The 25,709-nt window shown below is 46.5% G+C and overlaps 2 protein-coding genes and 1 non-coding gene across 4 annotated transcripts in view; 1 reads left to right on the forward strand and 2 right to left on the reverse strand.

Moving 5' to 3' along the window:
• Positions 1 to 705: 705 nt before the first annotated feature.
• On the reverse strand, positions 706 to 17,465 carry LOC119389179 (uncharacterized). Of its 2 annotated transcripts, XM_037656390.2 has the most exons (4): positions 17,349 to 17,465; positions 12,566 to 13,114; positions 4,171 to 5,136; positions 706 to 2,925 (listed from the first exon to the last, which is right to left on the reverse strand). In XM_037656390.2, exons 1-3 carry the CDS (start codon positions 17,394 to 17,396, stop codon positions 4,210 to 4,212), a joined length of 1,524 nt encoding a protein of 507 aa, XP_037512318.2. In that variant the 5' UTR covers positions 17,397 to 17,465; the 3' UTR covers positions 706 to 2,925; positions 4,171 to 4,209. The 2 variants fall into 2 exon arrangements, with proteins under 2 accessions (XP_037512318.2, XP_049269425.1); XM_049413468.1 differs by having other exon boundaries at positions 706 to 5,136.
• Positions 8,492 to 8,565, reverse strand: Trnas-gga (transfer RNA serine (anticodon GGA)). The gene has a single exon. It is a non-coding gene; the product is annotated as a tRNA-Ser (tRNA).
• A 1,462-nt stretch (positions 17,466 to 18,927) lies between the features above and the next one.
• LOC119389190 (TBC1 domain family member 13) overlaps positions 18,928 to 25,709 on the forward strand; it is a gene marked incomplete in the record, with an annotated part of 171,605 nt that continues 164,823 nt past the window's right edge. Inside the window, 1 exon segment of the mRNA XM_049412039.1 lies at positions 18,928 to 19,548. Within this exon segment, the coding sequence (XP_049267996.1) occupies positions 18,928 to 19,548 (621 nt within the window).

The raw sequence follows: 25,709 nt of genomic DNA on the forward strand, positions 1-25,709 counted from the left end.
GCACTTGCTGAAAACCTCGTCTATTTGAGAAAAACGCCTATTTTCATTATTTTTGGCAAAAACACCTACTTGACAAAAATTTCAGGGGAAACCCCCCCCCTCCCCTGTTTACGGGCCTGCATCACCACGGAAGCAAATTTTTTGTGCGGCGGTTGTCCGCCACCGCCGGTGTCCGTAACCGCTATCGCGCGAAATCAGATACTTGCCCGTTACGTTTTTGTTGTCTTCCCTTTCTTTCACTATTTCTCCCTTCCTCCGATTCTTTGTCAATCTTCCCTTCTCTCTATTTCTTCGATTGTCTTCCCCTTCTTTCTCACTGCTTAACTCTCTCCACTCCACACCCTCGCATCTCTCATCCTCAGTTCCCTTAATGTTCCTGTTAACCCCTGTCTTAAATGTCAGTTACACAACTGTGACAAAAAATTCCAGAAAATAGAAAACGGCAACAAACTTTATTGCCTTGTAAAAATAGCGTGACAAAGGAGTGACTTTGCCTTATGACTCGGACAAACATCCAAATGTAAAACATCTGAAATCATAAGTAACTGTCCCCACTGGAATCTGAGGCAACATGGAGACACTAAAGAAAACAAGGGAGCAAAAGTCAACAGTGAGCAACAAATGCTTCTAACTTGACAAGTCTTTCACACACTTGGCACACAGTGTGCCTAACATTTGAACACTGCAACAGAATATACCGGTAGGCATTCAATGCCATGAAGCTCTGGGCTCATCCAAAAGCAAAAATTGCACAACAAAAGAATGTCACACATGTAAAAAAAAGAAAAGAGTTCATACATAAGCCCCTGTATGACTCGTGAAGCCTTGCCTTTTTTTGAAGCAGAAAAGGAAGTATCACTCATTCGAATATGGCAATGTCACGGGTGCAATCGTTCATCTCGTTAAAATGGTACACCAAATGGCAGTGTTGAAATCAGAAGCGCACATGCAGAAACACTGCACGATAGTAGGACCTCATTTCTACTTCCAGCATTTCAATTACAGCAAAGTGCAAAATAGTTTCTCGAAAGAGCGTAGTTCACGAGGTGCAAATGCATGTGCTCAAGCACACATTGCAGTAACGATGCTTGAACATATGACCGTACGAAAGAGTATCTCCTACTGCACATATATCATAAGAATTGACATCTTTATCATGTCACTTCCATAAGCTGGTTTCTCATCTGGAGCATAGCACTACGAGGGAAATTGGATACTGTCGCTATGGCAATGCTACGTTTTGTACAACAGGAGTACATGCTGTACATACACTCTGGTAACAAAATATCGTGAGAACTGGATTGCGACACAAGCCTATCGACGAACATATGGAGCATATCCCCATTGCATAACAATAACCTGCACACACAGTGGTGCCTGTGTAGGAGACTGCCCAGTACACGTAAGTCCCGAAATTATGTTTAATGTGGCCAGAATAACTTGCGCTCTCACCTACCAAATCGGACACGGTGGCACGCAGGTGGTCTCACACGAACAGGAAGTTTGGCTTTCAGACACCTTTATGGCTGAGCTGAGAACACTAATTCTTTTGTTATGGGGCCCCCGAGAAACAACTGCCAATTTTTTATCTGCAGTTTTTTCAACACATTAGACATCTCAGGCAGAACCCTTCAACGAATCATGGCATACATTGTATGAAATCAAGACCACACCTTCAGGCTCATTTTATCATTGTGTGGAACATTATGGCATCTTGAAAAATAAAGCTCTTGAGGCATCGTCTATGGTACGCCTGCCACTTTGTCAGCGAGACTACGCAAAATTTGCCCTTAGGTTGATTTTGATACGCAATTATTCAAATAAAAGCAGCTGTGAGGACGCACAAACTTCTGACTGGTTGTCTAATTTTCTTTCCCAACTTCTACAATGCTTCAATGAAGCATCACTCATGGGTAAATGTTCAGAAGTGCACATTGTTTCAGTAATACTTTTAGGCTCACATCAAGCCTGGAAATGTTTTTACTGATCACTGTCTGGACAGCATATATGAAGGTTTTGAGGAGCTCTCACCCGCATAAAAGCACACGGTAAATTTCATACCAATCTTGCGCAGAAGGCTGGCTGTTATCTTCAACAATTCTTGTGCAAATTCTTGTACAAAGCACACCAAGGTTCCAGCATCAATTCAAAGTGCACAACTAAGCTTCATTGCCAACACAGAAGCTACTTGAGCATGATAATCTCACACAGAGGCTCAGCTTGACAACGGATTCGATAGCCTGAAGAATCCACCCCCCTCCCCTCCCCATAAAAATTAATGAGGTGCTTGTTGCAAGGAAGAGGCACAACCACATTTTCATATTTGAAAATCTCAAAACTAGGGATGTGTTTATCAGTAAAAATAGCAAATTATTTTTTCGCTTTGTGCATCACAAGGTGATGTTCTGAAATTTGACATCAGAATTCTTAACATCCTTCTGAGCTGTCTTTTCAAATTTCCACAGAAACCATGAAGTCTTAATATTAAGTAGTCTTGCTAAGCAGAACATGAAGGCACCAGCAAAATATCTTCCATATAGCAGGAGTTTCGGTAATAAAAAGATAAGCAGCTGCTAAACACAAAACTAACCAACTTACAGCAACTGTTCCGTTTAAGCAACTTCCGTTTACCAAGACTCTGCTATATGCTTTGACTACTACGTCTTGAAGGGCCCTTAAACCACCCAGAGGTCAAAATTTATTTGTGGCGTTGCAGTTGTGAACGAGTCTTCAACAAAAACATAGCCACGAGAATTTTTTGAAACTGTGCCGTAATATCGGAGTTACACGCTGGTGATGATCCAAAAGTAGCCCTAGCTCGCTTCGCTCTTTCCTTCGCTACGCTCTGTTCGTCGGCTCATCTCTCCTCTTGGCTGAGTGTTCCTCCTCACTGAGCAAGAAGGAGAGAGCGGCGAGTGCGCGTACCTGCAAGCAGACAAACATACTGTTTTTGTTGCTGACGTGACCAGACGCGAGTGGTGACATCATGGCCAACGCTGAAGATTACCGAGAGCTCTACGGAGGAGAAGGGCTTGCTTATTGGAATTTCTGGCGCACCTGCGGCCCGTAGCACTGCCGCGTTTAGCATTGTTCATTGTGATGGCATTCTGAACTCAATGCACGCGTTTACTTGAAATGTTAAAGATTTATCGAAGATGGTTTAGGGGCCCTTTAACACAAGTTGGCACAGCATAAACGCACTAAAATTGAGCATATGTCATGCAGAGTTAAAAGCATATAAATAATGTAGTAATAATTTCTGGGATATGTGCCAAAGCCACAATATGATAAAAGTTAAAAGCAAGATTAGGACAACAAGTACTGCACTCTAATCTACCAGGTTGCTTTTTAGACTGTACAGAACTTTTTGAACTTGCTTGTCATAGACTGCACACTTTCCTAATTGAACTGGATTTCTCCAAGAGGCTTAAATCAAGTGCATCAAAACATGAACATGTATAAATATGAAAAATGATGTAATAAGTTTAAAATACAATGATCCTTCGTTAATTATCTAGTTTTCTCTATTAATCTCCGGTTTTTGTGCGACAAATGTTCGCAACTCGTGTATTACGGCAGGAGCGTTAAGATTATGAAAAAACAACTTGCCATCTCCCCGTTTGTGCATAATACTACAACAAAATCCATAAGGATTTCTCAGAAAGAAGTTTCCTGGTTGAATAAGATGACACAAGCAACCTGACATTTCTTTTGTTAGCTTAACTCCACCATATGAACAAACCTTCATGTATAGTTAATGCAATAGCGCCAACCACATGGACGGGGCAAGAGCACTATTGCGTGAATTATATCCTACCAACTAGCCCGTAAGTCTGTTTTATTGAGCTCAGCTCAGCATTATTTGGCAAACAGCAAATGGTTTACTTTATAACAACTTGCAGTTGCGCCCTTCTTTACCAGCCGTGCAAACAATTTATTAAAGCTCCATACAACCAGCTATACTGCAAAAAGCATCAGTCCTGCCAAGAGATTCATCAACCAGTTGAAGGAAGTATCGCTTGATGATATACACTTTGTACAAATGGATTCTCTTCAGGTCATCATGGAACAGCTAATTATTTACTTAGCGTCTCAAGTTCTCTTGCCAAATGCATTCATTTAATGGCTATGCGCATTAACCCATTAAAGGCTCTACAACATAAACTGCACCTTGCTGCGAAAGGCATGATCCTGCCGTGAAATGCACATTCAATACTCCTTTTCTTCAACCACGTCTTTGTCATCGTGTTCCAAGAGGATTTTCTTGAGCTCGTCGTGAAATCTCTCGTGGATTATGGTCTGCTTTAGCCTGTCAAGTGCCCACGGGCTCCCGGTCACCATGAGCTTGAAGAACCAGTCGCCTCGAGCATCCTGCCAGATCATAATCGCAACCTTCTGAAGTTGCATCCATTTCCGCAACAGGCCCCGGAACCGGTTCTCCTGTCGCTCTATCGCCAGAAAGAAGTCGTCGTCATCTCTCATTGGCAGCAGCACGACCTGAGTCTGCGTCGGTCCCACAGGTGTCACCGACTCCAGAGGAATGTCCTCTTCCACCGCCTCGCCGGGGTAGAGAAGTCGGAAGAGCGTCCGCTCCGCCAGGTCAGCCAAGGCAAACTCCATCTTGCCACTTTTGGGATTCACACAAAGCACCAGGTTCTTGAGGATGTTCACGAGAACCAAGCTGGGCTGCTTTCGGATGCGCGCGAGCCCGAAGTTCGTTTCGAGCTGTTCCAGGGTTTTCTGCAACACGCGCGCCACGTGTTTCAAGTAATGCGCCGCCGCGTCTCCATCAGTGTTCCACAGGAATTCCTTGTTGCCCCTGAGCCAACGTTTCAGAAGTCTCAGGGCGTTGTTAAAAAGGGCAGTTTTGAAAGGAACGTCCGCCTGGTCCTCCCGTGGAATCAAGGCGTGGGTTACGCGGTCTCGTATACTTCCCCTCGTTGGTCCGTCTGTCGGAGCTGCGCACTGCAGAATGTCCAAGAGTTCGCTCGCCACGCACCAGGCAAACCCTTCGGCCTGCGCGCCTTGTTCGTAGGCGCAGCAGTACCATGCCGATGCACGACGCTTCGCCTCCCTGTAATCTGTGCCAAGACCTTCGAGGAATTCGTCACGTGCACGTGCCATGATGTGCTTGACCTGCAAAAGACATACAGATGTCTAACATGAGAGCGCTTTTTTTGCCTGGTTTACTACTTTTGCCTGGCTAGGCAATACTGACCCCAAAATGATCAATGTGTCAAAAAACTAACCTCCATTAAGAAATAGAGCCCAGGCACGTAGCATCGTAGAAAACCGGCAGAGTTTACTGCTACTTGAAGACAGATTATCTATCTCCAGCCAGTACAATTACAGCAATATTTGTTCCAATTAAACAAAATTAGTCAAACACAGATATAAAAATTCAATCCCTCCCCCCTCTACAGTGAAAGATAATCTGGCAAGATTTGGAGGGGGGCTTTTGCGCGGTCACAGATCACAATTCGAGATGGCGACGGAAGTGTCGCTAAGGATAAAGAATGCATACCCGTGCCTCCAATAGAATGCTTTATTGAATACACATGCATTTATTGTTGTTATTTGCCCTCATTGGGTGAATAAAAACAGTGAATGAAACTGAAAATGGCGAGAGCGGAGGGGGAGGAGCTCTCGCTCGGTCATTGGCACATATTTCAAGTCTCCTGAAAAATGAAGGGGGGCGCTTGCTCGGGATTTTATGGTAGCTATTGCCAAGCTTTTGCAGAGAGGCTAAGTTTTTGCTAGCAGTACTAAGTATGCCTAGGGCCGTGGTGGTGGCAGCTCAGAAAAGGAAATAGCCAGCCGACGCCAGTGCACCATATTTAAAGAGGGCGTTTCAACTTTGTTACGCTTGCGAACTCCTAGCTCCACACACAACTACAAAATTTAAGGGGAGACGCGGGTCTTGGAACGGTCAAAATGGTCAAAAAATCGATTTTTCGCAAAGCTTATTTTCGAGGCGTTTGTACTTCTGAGCACCTACTCTCAAATTGCTAACGCTAAATTCGGTCGGGAAACGCGATAAAATCGGCTTTCAAAGCACCCCGGCAGCACTAAAATGTCCCCAAAAGGACGAAATTTGTTCGAACTTCCCGCGCGCGCCATGAGCGTTGCAGCGGGCCGAGCGCCGCCATCTTGGGCTAGATTTGAAGCTGTTTTCTTTGTGCACATTTTGCGCCATCTCAAAATGGCGTCGCTCAAGCAGAACGGCCGCCGTCGCGGGTTTTCTGAAGGTCGTTTCCAGGCCACTGATTGGCTCTCACGCGGCGCGCTTAGCGCGCCTTTCCGAGTCTCCCATTGGCTGGCGCGACCGACACGTCATTTTTTTTTTCTTTGTGTTTGGTTCTCCGCCGTGGCTGTCCGTTTGTGTGCGCCTGCTTTTGCGATCGTGCGTGTTTCTCGACGGACCGTGTCTCTACTTTGTGCCGGTAGTTTTTCCACGCGATCGAGATGCCTGGAGACTCTCGTCTGAAACCATCGACGCAACGAGCTTTTGGAAGCCGTAAAAAACGGGCTTGGAACAAGAAGGCGCCGGCTACAAGTGCACCGTCGGCAGCGGAGTTGGAGTCGCGGCCGGACCCTTTGGACCTGCCGGGAACTTCAACTGACGACACCGTGGGACCAAGTTCGACTAGCGAAACACTTCGGGTTGATGCCGCGTACTACTCAACGGCGGAGCAGGCGCAGCGAGTTGAGAGATCGGCGCAAACGAAGACCGTTCTGTCTGGAAAGTCGGCTACCCAGCGCAAGTTCGACCTTCTTGGAGTAAGCGCGGAGTGCCAGACCGGTGACGCCGGGACCGATTTTTTGCTCGTCGATATGAAAGTTTTGAATAACTTTTTTGCACAAGCGAAGTGCGACAAATGCGACGCAAAAAGTCTCAGCGTGAGGAAGGCAACGGACAAGGAGTACGGCCTTGCGGTAAAGCTTATTTTTTCTTGCAGCAGTTGTGATTTCGAGAAGAAGCAATTTTCTTCTCCGAGAGTGAGCGGAACTGCCACCATCACTCCCTTCGAAGTCAACATGAGGGCCATGAAGGGGATACAGATGATAGGCAAAGGTGTTACTGCCCTTTCGGACTTTTGTGCGTGTATGAACCTTTCGCACCGAGGCTTGCACCACAAGACGTTTCAGGGACACCTAAAAAGTTTAGTGAAAGCCTGCGAAAACACAGCGACTGAAAGTGAAGCTGCTAGTGTGGCAGTAATAAAAGAGCTGTATACAGACTTCCTGAACCCCATAGGGAACATCGATGTTGTGTTCGACGGCTCATGGATGACGCGAGGTCGGAGCTCACACATAGGTGTGGGCTGCATCATTGAGCTCTACACTGGCCTTGTAATTGACCATGTTGTTTACTCAAACTTTTGTCTCGGCTGTGCCCTGGGACCACAGCCTAGAAAAAGACTCTCTGCGTTTACGCAAGGCAAATGCAACTCATCTGAAGAGCACCAACACAAAAAGACTCTTGCAAGGAGACACAAAACGGGTGCAACTGAAGATTACAGTCCTGGACTACTTTGAAGGTATTCTCTCAAGCATAGCAACCTATTACCCAGGGTAACATGCTGCCTAACATCTAGAAGGTTCTTCCTAAAGACTGAAAAGACATGAGCAGCCAGTCGCTTGAGCCTCATACCCCATGGCTTTTCCAGAACCCCCCAGCCGCTTGTCATGGTGGGGTTTTGATCATGCTTTGCACATTGGAAAATTTTTTTAGATATGATTCCTTGGGTGGAACAAGACACTTTCTGTTTTGTTTTGAAGGGAAACAGATGGGGAACATGTGAATAAAATTTATGGTTAAAGGTTCCTTTTAGAAATTTATACAGTGCGTGTCAATCTTCAAACGCGATTTTCTCAGCTTCACATTTTTTGCCAACTTGACCAGCCTTACGGATCTTTTCATTATGTTTTTGTAAGGTAATTTTGATAAATTTTATACCGTTGAATTCGTAAGAAATAGGACTGTGGAGCTATGCTATTTTTTTGTGGCTAAGATGAACATATGAAATTTTGTGAACAATAATGTGAGCTAATTGCATTTCAAGATTACACAATGTCAATACAATTGAAAGTTCTTATATGATGATATATCTCAGTGACAATATAAATAGCATAGCTCCACATGGCAGGTCTTTGGCTACAGCTGCATCTTAAACAGAACCTAAAAATACTGAGGGAAAGTGTCTTAATGACCCGTAAGAAATTACCTAATTAGATTTCACTTATGCTCTCACAATTTGATAACTAATTGAAGTACATGAAAACTAATTATATTTTTGAAAACAGGAGGAAGAAATACATATACACACCCAATTTCATTACAATATCTCCAATAATAAACTTTTCGTTTCGAGACCAGTGTCTCCCCTTAAGAAAGGGAAAATAGACAACCACCCATTTGTAGCACGAAGCCACAAGGAAATCCACACGGATTTCTCAGAAAGAAAGCCTCTTAGTCGTCGAAAAATTCGTCCTAGTCCGGGGTTCGAACCCGGGACCAACGCCTTTCCGGGGCGGTCGCTCTACCAATTGAGCTAACCAGGAAGCTAGCAATTGGCAGCAGGAGAGCGAATTCATCGACAACTCGAAGCAACTGGACACATATTGAAAATCAGTTCTGCGGAATCCCGCAAGGTGGCGGAAGGGTTGAGAAAGGGAAAATAGACAACCACCCATTTGAAGCACGAAGCCACAAGGAAATCCGCACAGATTTCTCAGAAATAAAGCATCTTAATCACCGAAAAATTCGTCCTGGTTCGGGGTTCGAATCCAGGACCAATGCCTTTCCGGGGCGGTCGCTCTACCAATTGAGCTAACCGCGAGGGCGAATTCATCGACAACTCGAAGCAACTGGACACATATTGAAAATCAGTTCTGCGGAATCCCGCAAGGTGGCGGAAGGGTTGAGAAAGAAAAAAATAGACAACCACCCATTTGAAGCACGAAGCCACAAGGAAATCCACACGGATTTCTCAGAAATAAAGCATCTTAATCACCGAAAAATTCGTCCTGGTTCGGGGTTCGAATCCGGGACCAATGCCTTTCCGGGGCGGTCGCTCTACCAATTGAGCTAACCAGGAAGCTAGCAATTGGCAGCGCGAGGGCGAATTCATCGACAACTCGAAGCAACTGGACACATATTGAAAATCAGTTCTGCGGAATCCCGCAAGGTGGCGGAAGGGTTAAGAAAGGGAAAACAGACAGCCACCCATTTGTAGCACGAAGCCACAAGGAAATCCACACGGATTTCTCACAAAGAAAGCCTCTGAGTCGCCGTGCTACTAACGGGTGGTTGTCTATTTTCCCTTTCTTAACCCTTCCGCCACCTTGCGGGATTCCGCAGAACTGATTTTCAATACGTGTCCAGTTGCTTCGAGTTGTCGATGAATTCGCCCTCGCGCTGCCAATTGCTAGCTTCCTGGTTAGCTCAATTGGTAGAGCGACCGCCCCGGAAAGGCGTTTGTCCCACTTCGAACCCCGGACCAGGACGAATTTTTCGGCGACTAGGAGGCTTTCTTTCTGAGTAATCCGTGTGGATTTCCTTGTGGCTTCGTGCTACAAATGGGTGGCTGTCTATTTTCCCTTTCTTAACCCTTCCGCCACCTTGCGGGATTCCGCAGAACTGATTTTCAAAACTACAAAATTTGCCCGATATGTTCACAGCTCGGAGGTCCCCCTGTCAGGAGGAGGTCCCCGTCAGTCGGTCTGAAACTTTGGTACCTCCTGCTGTAATACACTAACCATGTAACTCAACTGCATTATTTAATAAACTTGACTTGGCTAGACATGTCACATGACTACCTGTTACGTGATGTCATTTTAGTCACGTGACTAGCTCTTACGTGGTTTTTGGTAGGAACATGTCATGTGGTTAGCTGTTACGAGGTTTATGGTGGGGACATGTCATGTGACTAGCTATTACGTGACTTTAGTCACGTGACAAAATGTTACGCGATTTTTAGTCATGTGACTAGATGTCACATGATGTTACGAGATTTATAGTCGCGTGAGTAACTACATGATGTTACATGATTCTAGTGACGTGGCTAATTAAGTCACGTTACGCAATTCTAGTCACGTGGCTATGACATGTGACGTGACTTTAGTCACATGACTAGATGTTACGTAATTTCAGTCACGTGACTAGTTATTACGGGATGCTTCGCACTAGGGGCACCAAGCTTGAAGGGAGTGCAGAGCTGGGCAGCCTTAGTTCTCTTTATTTTTCGATTTCTTTCTTCCTCTCCCTCTTTTTCTTTCATCTCTGTTTACTCTGTATTTTTTGTCTATTTTTATATTTTTCTTTATGTGTTTCTCGCTCTTTCTATGTTTCTCCTTCTTGCCCTTCTTTCTTTCTCTTTATTTATTGCTTCATTTTTCTATCTCTTTCTCTCACTTTATATCTATCTTGTTTTCTGTCATTCTTCCCTCTTTCTATTTCTTTCTCTCTGTGCTGTGCTTTACTCTCTCCCCTCTTCCTTTCTCTCCTCCTCACCCTCACTTCCCTTTCCCGCCTCCTGTACTATACAAGTCCATGCTATACTCTGCTAGCAGGCCTGGATAGCTTTAGGACGCTTGCCTTTGGATCATGGGTATGCGGGTTCGAATCACACCACCTCATCAGGAATTTCTTTTCGCCATGATTTTCTCTTTCCCCTTTCCCTCTCTCTCTGTACTCCTTCTCTTCTCTCATTTATCAGGGTTATTACAGGCCACACCAGAGAAACTGGCACACGTGTTTTGGGAGCAAACCAGAAGTTGAAAAGGATGATGCGAGCGCGTAGAGGTTCATGATGAAGATGATCCCTGTTTGCACTACCCAGCGCAATGAAAAGCTTGAAGAGCTCCGCTCTTAATAATTGCTTAATTTAAGCCAAGAGCAATGATGTATCCTATGGTTGAACAAAACTTTTGGACATCTTTGATCCTAACAACAGCACCACGAGGGTGCTTCCATTCCTGAAAAGTCTTGGGAGTAAATTAGTTCAGATTTAAGTGTAGCCTTCGAAATAAACCCTTAGCGACAAATGTTACCATAATACACAATCCAAAGTCTAGATAAATTGGAAGGTTTCAGGTATGAGAGACATCGCTAACAAAATTGATATATCAAAACCTTGATACAACGAATTTTGCAGTACAACAAAGTTTCTTTTGACGGATACCACTTTTTCATATCGAGGCTTAACTGTATTAGCCGTGACATCTTTTTAAATAGAGAGCAAGTGCGAGTCGAGATGCTATCTGTGCTCGATGTCTTCTGTTTTAAGAGCAGTGGCGGTGGCAGCTCACAAGAGCAAATTGCCCAGCCGACGTTAGTGCGCGCCATTTTTAAAGAGGGTGTTTCAATTTTGTTACGCTTGCAAACTCCTAGCACCGCACACAACTACAAAATTTGCCCGATATGTTCACAGCTCTGCCTTCTTTTCTTGGAACGTGTTTTGTCATCGAACCAGATGTGCGGTTCAGAGCCACTTTAATGGCCTTCATCCAAGCTTTTGTGCCTACACTCGGTTAAACCTACGAAAAAATGTCGGCTCCACGCATAGCCATCGATGTCCCGTCCCAGACAACTCACATAACTGCTTGATCCAATAGTGCTTACCCATTTTCGTGATGTCAAGCACAAGTTGTGTCTTTCGGATAGTTGACTTTCCCGCACAGACACATTTGTGTTGCTGGCTTTACGTCTGAAACTTGAATGCCCTGGTAAATGTCGTCAGGAATTCTGACATCGCTAATCGTCCAACCGTAATGTTTGAGTTAATATTGACGAGCCTTTCACTCTGAAAGGGACTGACAACCTGGTAGAAATGATCCTAGAAAAATTAAAAGGCCGTGAAATATAGCGACAGGTTCAAGCGTCCTTTTCACTGACGGGAGTAAGATTATAGTTTTAAATCGTGTAAAAAAGTAACAAAAACAAAGGCATGTCGCACAGCCTAGCAGAACAGCCTTGGAGCTGGATCATGGAGTCAATCACTTTGCTATACATAGTCTCACGCCATCATGCGCCCCATAATTATTACTCAAAATTAGAGTATGTATATTGTTATCCATCCACGTTCTATTCTACACTGGTTACCAGATAAAAGAATTTGCACGCTGAGAAGTGGCGCTGCCTTCGCGGCAGCTAGTGGAACGTGACGAGTGCACGCATGCACAGTAAACTGCAGCTCACTGTTTGCAGCATGTGTTCTCACATGTGTATACGCCACAGATAGAAAAATTCTGATTATAAATGTTTCCAAGTGTTTTTGACGTTACCATTCCGTGATCAGACACTCTGACCGATAAGCTTTCCATTGCGCTAGAGAAAACAGGTACCATAAAAGTTGGTTGTTGGTCCCTTTAATATGCGTAGTACTTACATTAGCAGAGAAAAAGTAGTTATGGTTAGGGCGGCAACCAGCTAGCGTGACTGTCTTTCACAGCTGAAAGACAGGCACGCTGCGATTCTGTGGACAGAGCATACATTTTTTTCTTAGGCTGTAACTGAGTATAGTATCAAATCCCAGCAAATGAAACGTCTTATGAACTTTACCTGATATTCCACAACCACAGCCACGTCAGTGTGGTCGTGCTTCTCAGAGATGCGGGGATCCATGGTCATCACGGCACCAGATAGCGCCTCTATCTCCGAAGTGATGCCGTACGTGGCCAGAAGTGACCGGATTCGTAGCCGATACCTCGCCAGAGCTTGCCTCGCAACTTCCATGTGCTCCTCGTGTCCCTCGACGATGAGCCGAGAGTCGGGCTGCACGTCTGCCACGGGTCCCACGCTCTCCAATACCATGCCGCCCAGCTTGCGGTAGAGTTTGCCGAGCGCACTGCGGGACAGGTACGTGTCCTTCTCACAGTGCTTCTGCATGAAGTCCGGATAGGCAGCGGGCTTCTCACTCATGGACAGGTTCTCTGGCCGTCCCAGTTTGGCGAAGTCGACGGCACGCGACACTTTGCGAGCCAGGGTCTGGCACATGTTCGACTTGACCCCTTCGCGCAGCCAGTCGGCCCAGGCAAGGTGCGCGTTACTGATGAGGCCTACAACGTCGTGCTGGATGTACTTGCACAGGAAGTCGACCATGTCCTCCACCTGCAAAGGAGCCCTGGATATAGCTGAAAGGAACCCTACAACACTTTTTTAACGCGGTCAGAAAGCGCTGTCAATTGGTAGTCGAGAATTCTGTGGACATGCGAGGCAAACATTATAATGCAGCACGTAACAGTGAATTTATACAGTAGAATCTCTTTACAACGAACTTCGCGGGACCGCCGAATTTAATTCATTATTCTGAAATATCGTAGCACTGAAAAATGATGTCGGTAATGTAACACAACAGCAAAAATAACGTACCTTTGCAGGAGGTGCACGTGTTGGGGCATAAACAATGAACGAAAACACTGGGAACCGAGTGGAAAAAATTTACTGCTTAAAAAAGTCGGTTATCTTCTTCTGGCGAGTAGAAAGCAGGTGATGATGAATGTATGCCTCCACGTCCAAGGATGTCTTCAGGTACATCCTTGCAGCACCCGAGGTATGATCGGGTCTTCTCAAGGAACACCACAACAACCGAGCTGGAAATAGTCTCTTCCGTTGTCCGAGACTCTGCATCTCCAGCGTCGTCTTCGTCACTGCTACAGCATCTTGCTCATGCACTTGACTCGCAATTTCTTTGCAGGTGAGCTCTGCGGATGTAGCCGCTGCGCAGTCACTGTCTACGTAATCTTCGAAGGTTACCGCAGCGTCTACCGGGAGCTTCTCGGTAAGATCATTCCAAAGCTCTGGGTCGAGCTCCGCTTCGTCATCGCAGTCTCGTGGCGTTGGCTCGCAGTCTTGCGGCGTAAGCAAAGTCTCAAGAAGACCTGCCTTTCGCCAGCAGTTGCTAATGGTGCTTGCCTTGACGTTCCACCACGACCCTGTCAGCATTTCTGCGGCTCGACGAATGTTGACCTCCGTGGGCGGCTTCAGTTGTATGCTAATGAGAAGGCGCTGCACAAGTCGCTTCCGAAATTCGGCCTTCACACATCTTATGCCCTGGTCTAAAGGTTGGAGCAAAGACGTACAATTCGGGGGCAGAAATTCAAGCTGCACATTGCTCAAACGTACGTTCACCATATGTGCCGAGCAGTTATCAACGATTAGAAGAACCTTGTTTTGTTTCTTCTTCATTGTGTTGGCGAACTGCAGCAGCCACTGCGTGAACAGTTCCCGCGTCATCCACGCTTTCTTATTTGCCCGATAGTCGCAAGGCAACGAGACGTTTTTCAAGAAGCGAGGCTTGGCGGACTTGCCAATAACAAGAGGCTTGAGTTTTTCTGTGCCTGTGGCATTGCAGCAGAAGAGCACTGACACGCGAAGACACTATTTTTTTCCGCCCTTCCATTTTTCACCTTTAAAGTTCATTGTCGTATCAGGTAACAGCTGATAAAAGCACGCCTTTTCGTCGGCGTTGAAAACGTCGTCTGGACTGAACGACTCGACGATTTCCTGAAAGCGCTCGTTCCGCCACGCAATCGCACTTTCGACATCAGCCGCCTTTTCTTTCCCACACGCCACTTGCCACATGATGCCATTCCTTTGCCGGAACCGATAGAGCCATCCGGCACTTGCGTCGAAGCCGGAGGTGCCCAAAGCGACCACGAACTGTTGTGCCTTTTCTTGAATAATAGGGCCTGACAAGGGCACACCGTGTTGTCTGGTATCCTTAAACCATGTGAGGACGGCGTCGTCGACGGTTTGGTAGTTGCCCACCCGCAAGCGTTTTCTTGAGGGAGCCAGCTGTGATTCTCGATGTAATTTCACGATCTTCTCCCGATCTTTCAGTATCGTTGCCACTGTTGACGGCGCGATATCACGCTCCCTGCATATGTCCACTTGCTTTTTTCCAGCATTCAGCTCCGTGAGAATGTCCACTTTTTCCTTGAGCGAAAACTGGCGTCGCTTCTTTTTAACGCTGGGGCCAGGAGAACTCACTGCCAGAAAAGCGACCGCACAACACGATCTCAACTTCGCAGCTCCGAACGACAGCAACTGGAAACGTGGTGAGAACAGCGGGACTAAGCCTACAACGTTGTTTGATTTGGTTTGACCAGTTTGACCAATTTGACCAGTTGGTGACGCTCGCGTTGATGTCAACGCTGATGTGGCTGCACCCGTTGAAGCGGCTTTCCCGCCGCATATCTGCTGCAGATGATGATAGGTGTAAGCTTCAGCGATTTCTGTACCGAAACATTCACGGAACGTAATAACAAAGCATCTTGTTGATTTCGGGGTTAAATTACGTACGTTAATCTGAAATATTCGGTATTCTGAAATTCGTAGTACAGTCGACGTCCGATTTCCCGGACCCTCAAGGGACCGCGAAAACGTCCGGAAAAACGAATGCACGTGAAAACGCACATTTTTGGTCGGTATTTTTCGCTGACGGAGAGGGTCACAGCCGGAGTACTAGATTCCCATAGCAATTCAGCCAATGCATTGTTTAGGTGGCTCTGAAAAGAGCCGTTTATAATAAAAAAAAATACGACGTGGCCGGCACTACCTCATAGGTCAGCACTTGGGCGCAAAGAAGTCGCTTATTTTCTTTTGCACGGTCCGCTTGCCCGCAATTATGTCTGCCTCAATTTCAGTCAACGTCACGTTGCCGCTGTACACCAATGACAGTGTCATCAGTGCTCGCGTCAACTCCGTGTTCATTGGCTGTGTAGATGCTGGCTCTTCGTTCTCGGTGTCGGAGTCATCGGAATCCTCCGTAACTTGATGAATGATTTCGTCATCGGTCAACTCCGCACATAGCTCGAGGTCTTTGTCAGCGTCGGCGAAGCCCTCAAGGGTTATCTCGGCTGGAATCAACACGCCGCCAGCGCGCAGATCGTCGAAGGCAACGTCCGCGGATGGCAGTTCGTCATCGTGAGCCTACTGAGGTGGCTTTGTGCGCTTCGAAGGCGCGGACGAAGACGAAGGAGCAGTCGGTGCCATTGCTGTAAACGGCGAATCCGCTCGACGAAAAGCGCAGCACGAAACAGCTAGGAACTCGGTGGATGCTGAAGGTCGGGAAACGTGATCACTGAAGGTAGCACGCAGCAGCAAACGATCAACTGCAGACACGACCGCAGAGCTGGCACAGCTGACAAAACAACACGTGAACGAACACAGTGAGGTTTGGCTTGGCTAAGCTACGGCTGGCCACGGATTGACACGTGCGGTTTCGAGGTTACGGCAGCCGCGGCGCGGTGCGGCGTTGCTGCTGATGCGAGTATGGTGATATGAAAATGAAAACAACCAAAATGGCGGCGTCGGTGGTGACTTTGGGTCGGCGGTTAACAGTAAAAAGTCCGGGAAATCGGATGGCGAAGGCTATAAGCGTCCGGAATTTCGGACTTTTTAATACATTGACTCTACGGGGAACTTGACGGTGCCACAGATGAGTCCGGGAAATCAGGCATGTCCGGAATTTCGGGCGTCCGGGAAATCGGACGTCGACTGTACTGAAAGTTTTTTACATTGGCAATATAGGCATTTTGGCAGGGATTTCAAAAAAAATTCGTTAATCTGAAAGTTTTGTTAATCTGATGTTCGTAGTAACGAGATTTTACTGTACTTAAATTTCAAACAGCTAGAAATCGCTCCCTCATCTCTCGACAAATGATGCCACATACTGAAAATCAACTGCGTCAAATACCCGAATGACACGGCCACTGGCCGATTTGAGCATTGTGAGCTGTACAGTTACTGTGGCCGCCGCGATGTGCCGCTATGTGCCCGCACCATGGCACGTCGCAGCGCGGGCATGTGAGCCGCACCCAACGATCGCGCGTGTGTTCAAAGAAAACTAAGAAAAAGTGCTATAGGTCGTGACGCGTGGTGACGTACGGATGTAGCTTCTCGCCGCCCTGTCATTACCCCGTGTAGTTTTTAGCGTGTGAAGAATTTCTGTATCTTCACTCGTACTTGACAAACTATAAAAATTTCTTTGGCAGTCAATTCACAAGGCAATAAACTCCAATGCTGAGTTCATCTGATGATTACTTGGTAACTTATTGCCAGCCCCTTGAAGTAGAGATAATAAAGATTACCTTTCAGTCTGTTCGATCAGACAGCCTGCTGAACTGAATGTGCATTGAATTCTTATCTCAGGTCAAATTTCCCTGTTGACTAGGAGGCTTTCTTCCCAAGAAATCCACGTGCATTCCCTTTTTGAATCACAATTTTGTTACCTGTCGTGAACATTACTACCCCTTGCACGCTTCTGGAGAATTGATTTGCCAGACCATCACAGGATGTGCAACCATTGTGAAACACATGCAACTAAACAATGGGAGCCAACCTGAACAGGCCCCTCATTTTCCACAGCTGCGTCGTCATAAAAGTCCATTGGATCATCATTTTTATGGAAGATGAGTGGTGGGTACCAGATGACTGAGTACTCGTCTCCATCCAAGTCTGAACCTGTTAAAAACATGAAAGCGGATTTACTATTACTCCTTTCACTTATGCAAGTGAGCACACTGCTGTCCTTTTTAACCAGAGCCCACTGAACACCTCGGTAAAAAATCCAGATAAAGCACCTCTTCTTTAGCATGCCACAGTTGACCCAAAAAAAAGCATCGCAGGAAAAAACATGCAAACATCTTGAGCCCCTAGCCAAGCTCGCTAGAGAGGAGATGGTGGTGTTACCGTTGATGCAACTGATTTATCTGCTGTTGCACTCTATGGATAGAATCGTCAGACTCTTGGTTTGTGGGCAATTAATAAAATACAGGGTTTAATAATTAATTCATCCTTTTGAGCCCGAAACCTACTCTGTGCTCTATGAAGTTCGTGGCAATAGAAAGCTCTGTATAAAATTTTGACAAAAAATAAAAGTGACAAAAGTTTGTGTTCCTTAACATCAACTTTTGCTACTGTCGAATAAGAGTGACAAAAGTTTGTGTTCTTTAACATCAACTTTTGCTACTGTCGAAAAGAAGCAGACCTAAGACACTGGGATATTGTACGAGACACCGTACATTTTTCAGCAAAATACCACAGGTCACTGCTGCAGATTAAAACTAATAAATTCTGACCATGCCTTGTATAGTATTACGGTAGAATCCTGCTATAAGAAACACCGCTACAAGAAACTTCCACCACAACAAAGAACTTTTGATTCACCGTCAGCCACCAAAAAACAGTAAAAATGTCTCGTTGCAACGAATAATTTTCCTGGGTATTCTGCTCCAATGAAGTCTTTGCGAGTGCTACCACATAAGGAAAAGCTGCTTGCCTAGGAATGTCACGAAATTCCCATGGCAATTCGACAATTTCTCATTGACTCTCGACTTCCAGAGCAGTGCGGCCGCATCACAGGACCCGGGTGTTTACACTCAAACCTCGATATAACGAACTCGGATATAACGAATTATCGGTTATAACGAAGTATATGAAGAATAGTCTTGTCATAGATACAGTGTTAAAAATAAATGTTTATAACGAATTTTCGGATATAACGAAGTTATTTTCATGGCAGATGTGACTTTGTTATAATGAGGTTTGAGTGTATCTGAGACGATTTCCACTACCACATACACATCCCAATACAGTGGACTCCCAATAAACGAAACTCTGTTAAATGAAAATGCCTTATTAACAGAATTAAATAGGATCATTTAGCTGGATTTATAGGTTCGGCACAGTAAAATTCTTCGGTTAATCGAAACACTACTTATTGGTCACCTACGGTTAAATGGCACAAACGCTAAACACAACACAGAATTGCCCATAACAATAGTCTGACAACCATGGAATGTATAGCCAATGCAATAGCCAGACAAGCCAATCCAGTAGCCATATTGGCTTGTGCTGCAGCAGGGGCTGTTAGCTGCGTCAGGCCTACTTGCGTGACTACATACGGATATTTCGGCATGATGGAGAGCACGAAGAATCGGCCGCATCAGTCACTCTCGCTTGAAAAGAAGCTAGAAATTCTTAAGGAGCTCGACCGAAGCAGCCTGACCAAGACAGAGGTGGCGAAAAAGTTCAACATCCCAAAGTCGACGCTGTCTCGGATCCTGAAGAACAAAAACACAATCGAAGGAGCCGTCAAGAATGGAACCTTCACCTCTAAGCGGATGCGGATGACGCCTTACGAAGAACTTGGAAAAGTTGTTTTCGTTTGGTTCAAACGTGCGCGGAGTTCAAATTTTCCGATAAGCGGGCCCATTTTGGAGCAGAAGGCGCGAGAGATTGCCCTGCAGATGGGTGTTGAGAACTTCGCCTTAAGCAACGGATGGCTCAGTTGCTTCAAGAAAAGCCACGGCCTTGTTTTCAAGGCAATCTCAGGTGAGAGTGCTGCAGTGAATAGAGACATTTGCACTGACTGGCAACAGGGGCGGCTTCAGGAAATTTTGGACAACTATGAGCCGCGAGACGTCTTCAACGTCGATGAGATGGGCCTTTTTTATAAGGTGCTTCCGTCAAAGACTCTCGCCTTCAAAGGCGAAGCCTGTAGTGGTGGAAAACACAGTAGAGATCGCATTACTGTGCTGGTGGGTGCCAACATGGCAGGTGATGAGAAGTTGAAGCTTTTAGTAATAGGAAAGTCGAAGCACCCACGTTGTTTCAAGGGCGTTCGACACCTTCCCGTTACGTACAGTGCTAACGGAAGAGCCTGGATGACTGTCATGAGTAAAGGGGCACGGGGCGCGTGCTGGACGGTGGAATGCATCGATGGTGTGCGGGGAATGGAAAAGTATGCGATGGTGTGCACCCCCGCCATGTCCACGCACGCCATCGGCCGGAGAAAGGCGCGTGCCATGCGACCCAACCTGAGGTGCGGAACCCCAGAGGAACAAGCAGGCATTGTTCGGTGGAGTTGGCCAAGAGGAAGGTGGTGCAAGCCAGCGTCGCGTCCGCGACGGGAACAGCAGGGCCGAGTTCTGGAGGCAGCATTGCGTATGTCCCGGGAGGGTGGCCGTCGACCTTGGTGTCTACCGAGCGATGATGATGATGATTAGTGGGGTTTTGTGGCGCAAGGGCCATGGGTGGCCAAAGAGCGCCATGTCTATTATGTGGTGTTAGCGATGACCAATGATTACGATGACCGGGTGTATTGTGGCTGTATAGAGGCCTAAAATCACGTGCTTTAAAGAAGCGTAAAAGATGTGTATACAGTATAAAATTATGGCAGTGATAAGTGGTGTGATCTATGGGTGTGGGATAAATGACGAGTGATCATGGTATTTACAAGTGAGAGGCGGGATAACAGCACGAATGCTTCCTCAAGGCCTTTGCGCCCAAAGGCCGGGAGGCAGGTGCTTCCTTTGATAGAGTTACCGCAGCAGCAGCCTCAATCATGAGGCCACGCTACGGAGCGCCTGGAAAAATAACGTTGAAGTTATGGACGTCTTTTAGAAATTCGAAGAGAGACTGATATTTAAAAAGTGGTTCTCTGCCAATGAACATACCGGGATGAAGTGGGAACTGCAGGTATATTGATGAAAAATGCTTTTTTCTGAGAGCGTCTAGTTCCGTGCATTGCAGTAGGGTGTGGAGTACAGTTAGTGGATCGCCACAGTGATCACACAGAGGTGGATTGCCTCCGGACAAAAGATATGAATGTGTACTATGTGTGTGGCCTATCCTCAGTCTGCAAAGTGTAACTTCTGTGTAGCGTGACTTCGATACCGGCGGCCAATTACCCAGATGTGGTTTGACAACGTGTAGTTTATTTCTTGTCTGCGTATCCCATGTGCTCTGCCAAAAGGCCCTGAGCTTTCTTTTGAGGAAGGGTTTTAAATCTAGTGGGGGAATAGCTACGAGTGTATTGGAACTGTTTTCTTGGGCGGATACTGCTAGGTGATCCGCCAACACGTTGCCTGGAATCTCGCGGTGCCCTGGCACCCAGCACACTACAACATGTTGTTAGAGTGTGTATATAGTGCATAAAAGAGAGTATAGCGAGACAAGGACAGGGTTTTTGTGTTTTTTCAGACTTTTTAAAGCTTTCACCACGCTTAGGGAATCCGTGTAAATAACTGCCTTTTGTAGTTTTGATTGTTTTTATGTGCTTAACAGCCGCAAGTATCGCGTAAGCTTCCGCTGTGAAGATACTTGAGTTTGGGTGCAGAATACCGGAATCAGAAAAGGATGGACCAACCGCTGCGTACGACACAGAAGTATTGGACTTTGAGGCATCTGTAAAGAATTCTGGACAAGTGTACTTGTGCTGGAGTTCGAGGAAGTGTGTACGGATATGTGCAAGTGGCGCGTGCTTGGTAACTTCCATGAAAGAAACATCACAATCTATTAGCTTCCACTGCCACGGCGGGAGATGTGGAGCGGGAGCCATTAGAGAGTGTTCGAGAAGTGGCACACCCGTTTCTACAGCTAGGCCCCTCACGCGAAGCGAGTAGGGCTGTGTCATCGAAGGACGGTTGTCGAAAAGGGCAGAGCTGGACAAATCATTGATTGTGGAGTGTGAGGGGTGTTCCTTGTTGGCGTTCACCTTCAGAAATATACAAATGATAAGTAGGATCTCTGTAGGTGAGCGACCACTCGTTCGATTCGGCGTAGAGGCTTTCTACGGGGCTAGTTCGAAAGGCGCCCGTAGATAGTCGAATGCCTAGATGGTGGACAGGGTCAAGCTCTTTAGGGCGCTTGGCGTCGCAGATTGATAGATTATTGCCCCGTAGTCTAGGCGAGTGCGTATGAGGCTCTTATACAAGTTCAACAGACACTTCTTGTCACTACCCCACGTAGTGCCTGACAACACTTTTAGAACATTCATTGTTTTTATGCATTTGTTTTTAATATTTAATGTGTGATACGAACGTAAGCTTACTATCCAGAATTAGAGCCTAAGAATTTGTGCTCCGTCTTCACGGAGAGATGTTGACCATGCAGGTCAATATCTGGATCAGGATGAAGGCCTCTCTTTGAGAGAACAGGACACAGGTGCTTTTTGAGGATTAAGACTAAAACCATTCTCATCTGCCCATTTGGAGATCTTGTTCAGCCCTAGCTGGACCTGCCGCTCACACATGGAAAGGTTGCACGATTTAAAAACCGACCTGGACATCGTCGACATATGTGCAGTAAAACATATTTCGTGGAATGCAAGACGCAAGGAATTCATTTTGATAATAAAGAGTGTACAGCTAAGTACACCTCCCTGTGGCAACTCCAGTTTCTTGAAGGAATGGTATTGATAGGACATTTCCTACCGGACACGGAACGTACGATCCGACAAGTAGCTCTCTATTATATCTAGCATTCTACCACGTACAACCAAGGTTGGACAGGTCCTCTTACTATTCCAAAGCGCCATGTGGTGTCGGAAGCCTTTTCCATATCGAGGAACACAGAAAGGAAGACTGCTTGTGTACAAAAGCGTCACGGATTTGTGCCTCGATACGTAACAGGTGGTCAGTCGTGGATCTCCCCTCGCGAAATCCACACTGGTACGGGTCAAGTAGATTGTTTGTTTCCAGGAAATGTATAAGACGACGGTTTATCATTTTTTCAAAAAGTTTGCACAGGCAGCTTGTTAGTGCGATCGGCTGTAGCTCTAACGGAAGATGGAGCCTTGTCCTGTTTAAGAATGGGAATGACAATGGCCTCTTTCCAAGACGGGGGATTCGCCGAAAACCAGATAGCATTGTACAAGGAAAGTAAGGTTCTTTGCGTTTCGGCAGGTAGGTTTTCAAACATGTCGTATACCACACGGTCAGAACCTGGGGCGGAATTGCTGCAGCTGTTAAGCGATACCTGGGCTCAGCTAAGCTGAAGGGTTCGTTGTATGCCTCGTGTTTTGTACATTTCCGCTCTAGTTTTTGTTTTTCTATTCTTGTTTTTACCGTTGAAGACTTCAGAGTAACGCGCGGAACTAGACACTTGTTCGAAGTGTGCGCCGAGGAAGTTGCCATGGTCTTCAGCTGCACCTAGGCCTTGTGTGTTTACTAGAGGAAGTGATGTACTTGCCGCCCTGCACCCTACTAACCATATTCCAGACTTTAGCTTCCTGTGTATACGAATTGATCCCCGTTAAAAGCTTCTCCCCCAACTTCTCTTCTTGCCTGTCGGCGCGTTCTCCTGCCTTGAGATTTATGTTTTTAAAACGGTCAAGGTTCTCGGCTGTCGGAGAGTCCCGAAGCAACTCCATGCTTTGTTTTGTTTTTTGCGCGCCTTCCGGCATTCATTGTTCCACCATGGGACCCGTCGTTTGCCAGACAGTCCACTTGTTTGTGGGATACATTTGGTGGCAGCATAATCAAAAAAGCTGTGAAGTAGTCTACAGCTGCACCTATGCTTAAATCACACATGTCTGTCCAACTTAAGAGAGCAGTCTTACGAAACTGTTCCCAGTCAGCTTTGTCAATGTGCCATTTGGGAACCTGTGGGGGACATTCATTTACTATTTGTGTGCTCAGAACAATAGGAAAGTGGTCACTTCCGTAAGGATTATTAATGACTTTCCATTTAAGTAAGGGTAGAAGCGATGGAGATGTAATGCTGAGATTTATAGACGAGTATGTATTGTTAGCGAGGCTATAATATGTTGGATCTTTCCGATTCAACAGACAAGCACCCGAAGAGAAAAGGAATTGTTCAATTAGACGACCTCGCGCATCGCACCGAGAATCGCCCCATAGACTGCTATGTGCATTGAAGTCCCCAAGCACCAGGTAATGGTTCTGGTAGTTCATCTATTAGGGACTGGAATTCACGTTTTTCAAGATGGTAGTGTGGAGGTATGTAGACAGAGCAAATGGTTACGAGTTTGTTTAAAAGAACCGCTCGAACAGCCACTGCCTCCAGGGACGTTCGGAGCGGTAAATGTGTGCACGCTACTCCTTGATTTACTATAACAGCTACACCACCGGATGACGCGATGGCATCATCCCGGTCCTTTCTGAATATGACATATTGGCGTAGAAAATTCGTGTTCTTGGATTTTAGGTGTGTTTCTTGTACACACAGCACTTTTGGTGACTGTTTATGTAGCAGCTCTTGGATATCGTCGAGGTTTCTTAGTAGGCCTCTGACGTTCCATTGTAGAATTTGTGTCTCCATTTTGAGTGTAAATTAGTGCTGTGTGTACTGGAAGAACTATTGTCTTAAAGTCACAGAGCCCTTTTCAGGCCCTGTGATGCGCGTTTTTCCTTTTTTGGCGCGCTCCAACGAGCTGCGCCGTTCCTTCGGCGCTTCAGACGCCGTTGGACTTGCCGTTGTATCCATCGCCTCGGCAGAGACGCTGGATGCCCGCTCGCGGCTAACGCGCATGGGTGTCAGAGTTTTGGGGCTTTCTGCCTGAACAGAAAGCCCTGGGCCTGCAGATCCGGAAGTCTGCATGCCCGTTGGTTGCGGAGCAGCCCGGGCTGCTTCCGCTGAGGGGGCGGATGGCGCTACCGCCCGTCCACTGTGCGTGGTACGTGCGGCCGCCGCGAACCTTTGTGGCACTGCCCCCTTGCGTGCGACGTCCGCGAATGTAGGACCCTGTGCGAAGGAAAGGCGTTTGCGCGCCTCGTTAAACGAGATATTTTCAGTTACCTTGAGTGTAATTATTTCTTTCTCTTTTTTCCATGAAGGACAGCTACGAGAGTATGCTGGGTGAGCACCTTCGCAGTTTGCACAAAGGGGAGTTTCGACACAGTCGCCTGCAGGGTGATCGTGTGAACTGCACTTGGCACATGTTTGACGGCCGCGGCAGCTCTGAGAGCCGTGACCGAAACGTTGGCACTTAAAGCAACGCCGCGGGTTGGGAATGTAAGGTCTGACCTTTAGCTTCAGGTAGCCTGTTTCGAGATATTCTGGTAGGGTGCCTGTCGAAAATGTAATAATCAGGTGTTTTGTCGGGATTTCTTTGTCGTCACGTCTGATTTTAATTCGCTGTACTTGTGTTACATGATGTTCATTCCAGCCCTCAAGGAGCTCACTCTCAGTCAAGTCGAGCAGGTCTTGGTCAGATACTACACCTCGGGAACTGTTGAGGGATCGGTGTGGTGTAATAGAGACAGGGGTGCTTCCAAAAGAGTCAAGTTTTGAAAGTTTTTCATACTGGGTCTTACTTTGAACTTCTAGCAAAAGGTCCCCACTAGCCATTCTTGTAGCCTTATAGCCTTGACCGAGTGTATTGGTGAGGCACTTCGATACAACAAAAGGAGAGATGGTTCTTGCGTCCTTGTGGAGTGTTTCGCAATGTATTACGTGGAAGCGTGGAAAAATTTCTTTGGGTTTGAGCAAGGCATTCAAAGTCTCTTCGGTGCGACCTCTCTTTGTGAGAGGACGATCATTCAGTCGAGGAAATGAGGTTGAGGCCATATATTGAGTATAGGTTCGGCAGCCGTGCCAGCAGCCCACCATGGAGCCCAACATGGGGAGCGACAGCACTTATACTGATATAAAGCATGCCTACGCCAGCTGTACACAGCTACTATAGCCAAATATAATGCGCCCAAGAGAGGGCACATACACAAGGTTAACCCTCGCCGCCAAGAAAAACTGAAGTAAATGGAAGAGAGGAGAGGACAGGAAAGAATAAAAGTGAGAAGGAAAGACGAAGATGAGGGGAGAGAGAGACAGGAAAAGGCGACTGCCGAATTCCCCTGGTGGGCTCAGCCTTAGGGGGTGCCGTCTACGTGAAGCCGGGGCCAAGGTGAGTTGTTGCCTCTGCGGGGGGCCTTAAGAGGTCCAATCACCCCCGGCGTCG

This window comes from Rhipicephalus sanguineus, chromosome 1 (assembly GCF_013339695.2).
Source record: "Rhipicephalus sanguineus isolate Rsan-2018 chromosome 1, BIME_Rsan_1.4, whole genome shotgun sequence".
In the NCBI taxonomy this organism is placed as follows: Eukaryota; Metazoa; Arthropoda; class Arachnida; order Ixodida; family Ixodidae; genus Rhipicephalus; species Rhipicephalus sanguineus.

What these genes read in the sequence shown, in the direction of transcription:
- LOC119389179 (XM_037656390.2), bottom strand. Translation starts at nt 17,396, where the DNA reads ATGGACTTTTATGACGACGCAGCTGTGGAAAATGAGGGGCCTGTTCAG. An exon ending in AAAATGAGGGGCCTGTTCAG is followed by an intron (nt 13,115 to 17,348) that starts GTTGGCTCCCAT and finishes GCTCCTTTGCAG; the next exon opens with GTGGAGGACATGGTCGACTT. An exon ending in CTGTGGTTGTGGAATATCAG is followed by an intron (nt 5,137 to 12,565) that starts GTAAAGTTCATA and finishes TGTCTTTTGCAG; the next exon opens with GTCAAGCACATCATGGCACG.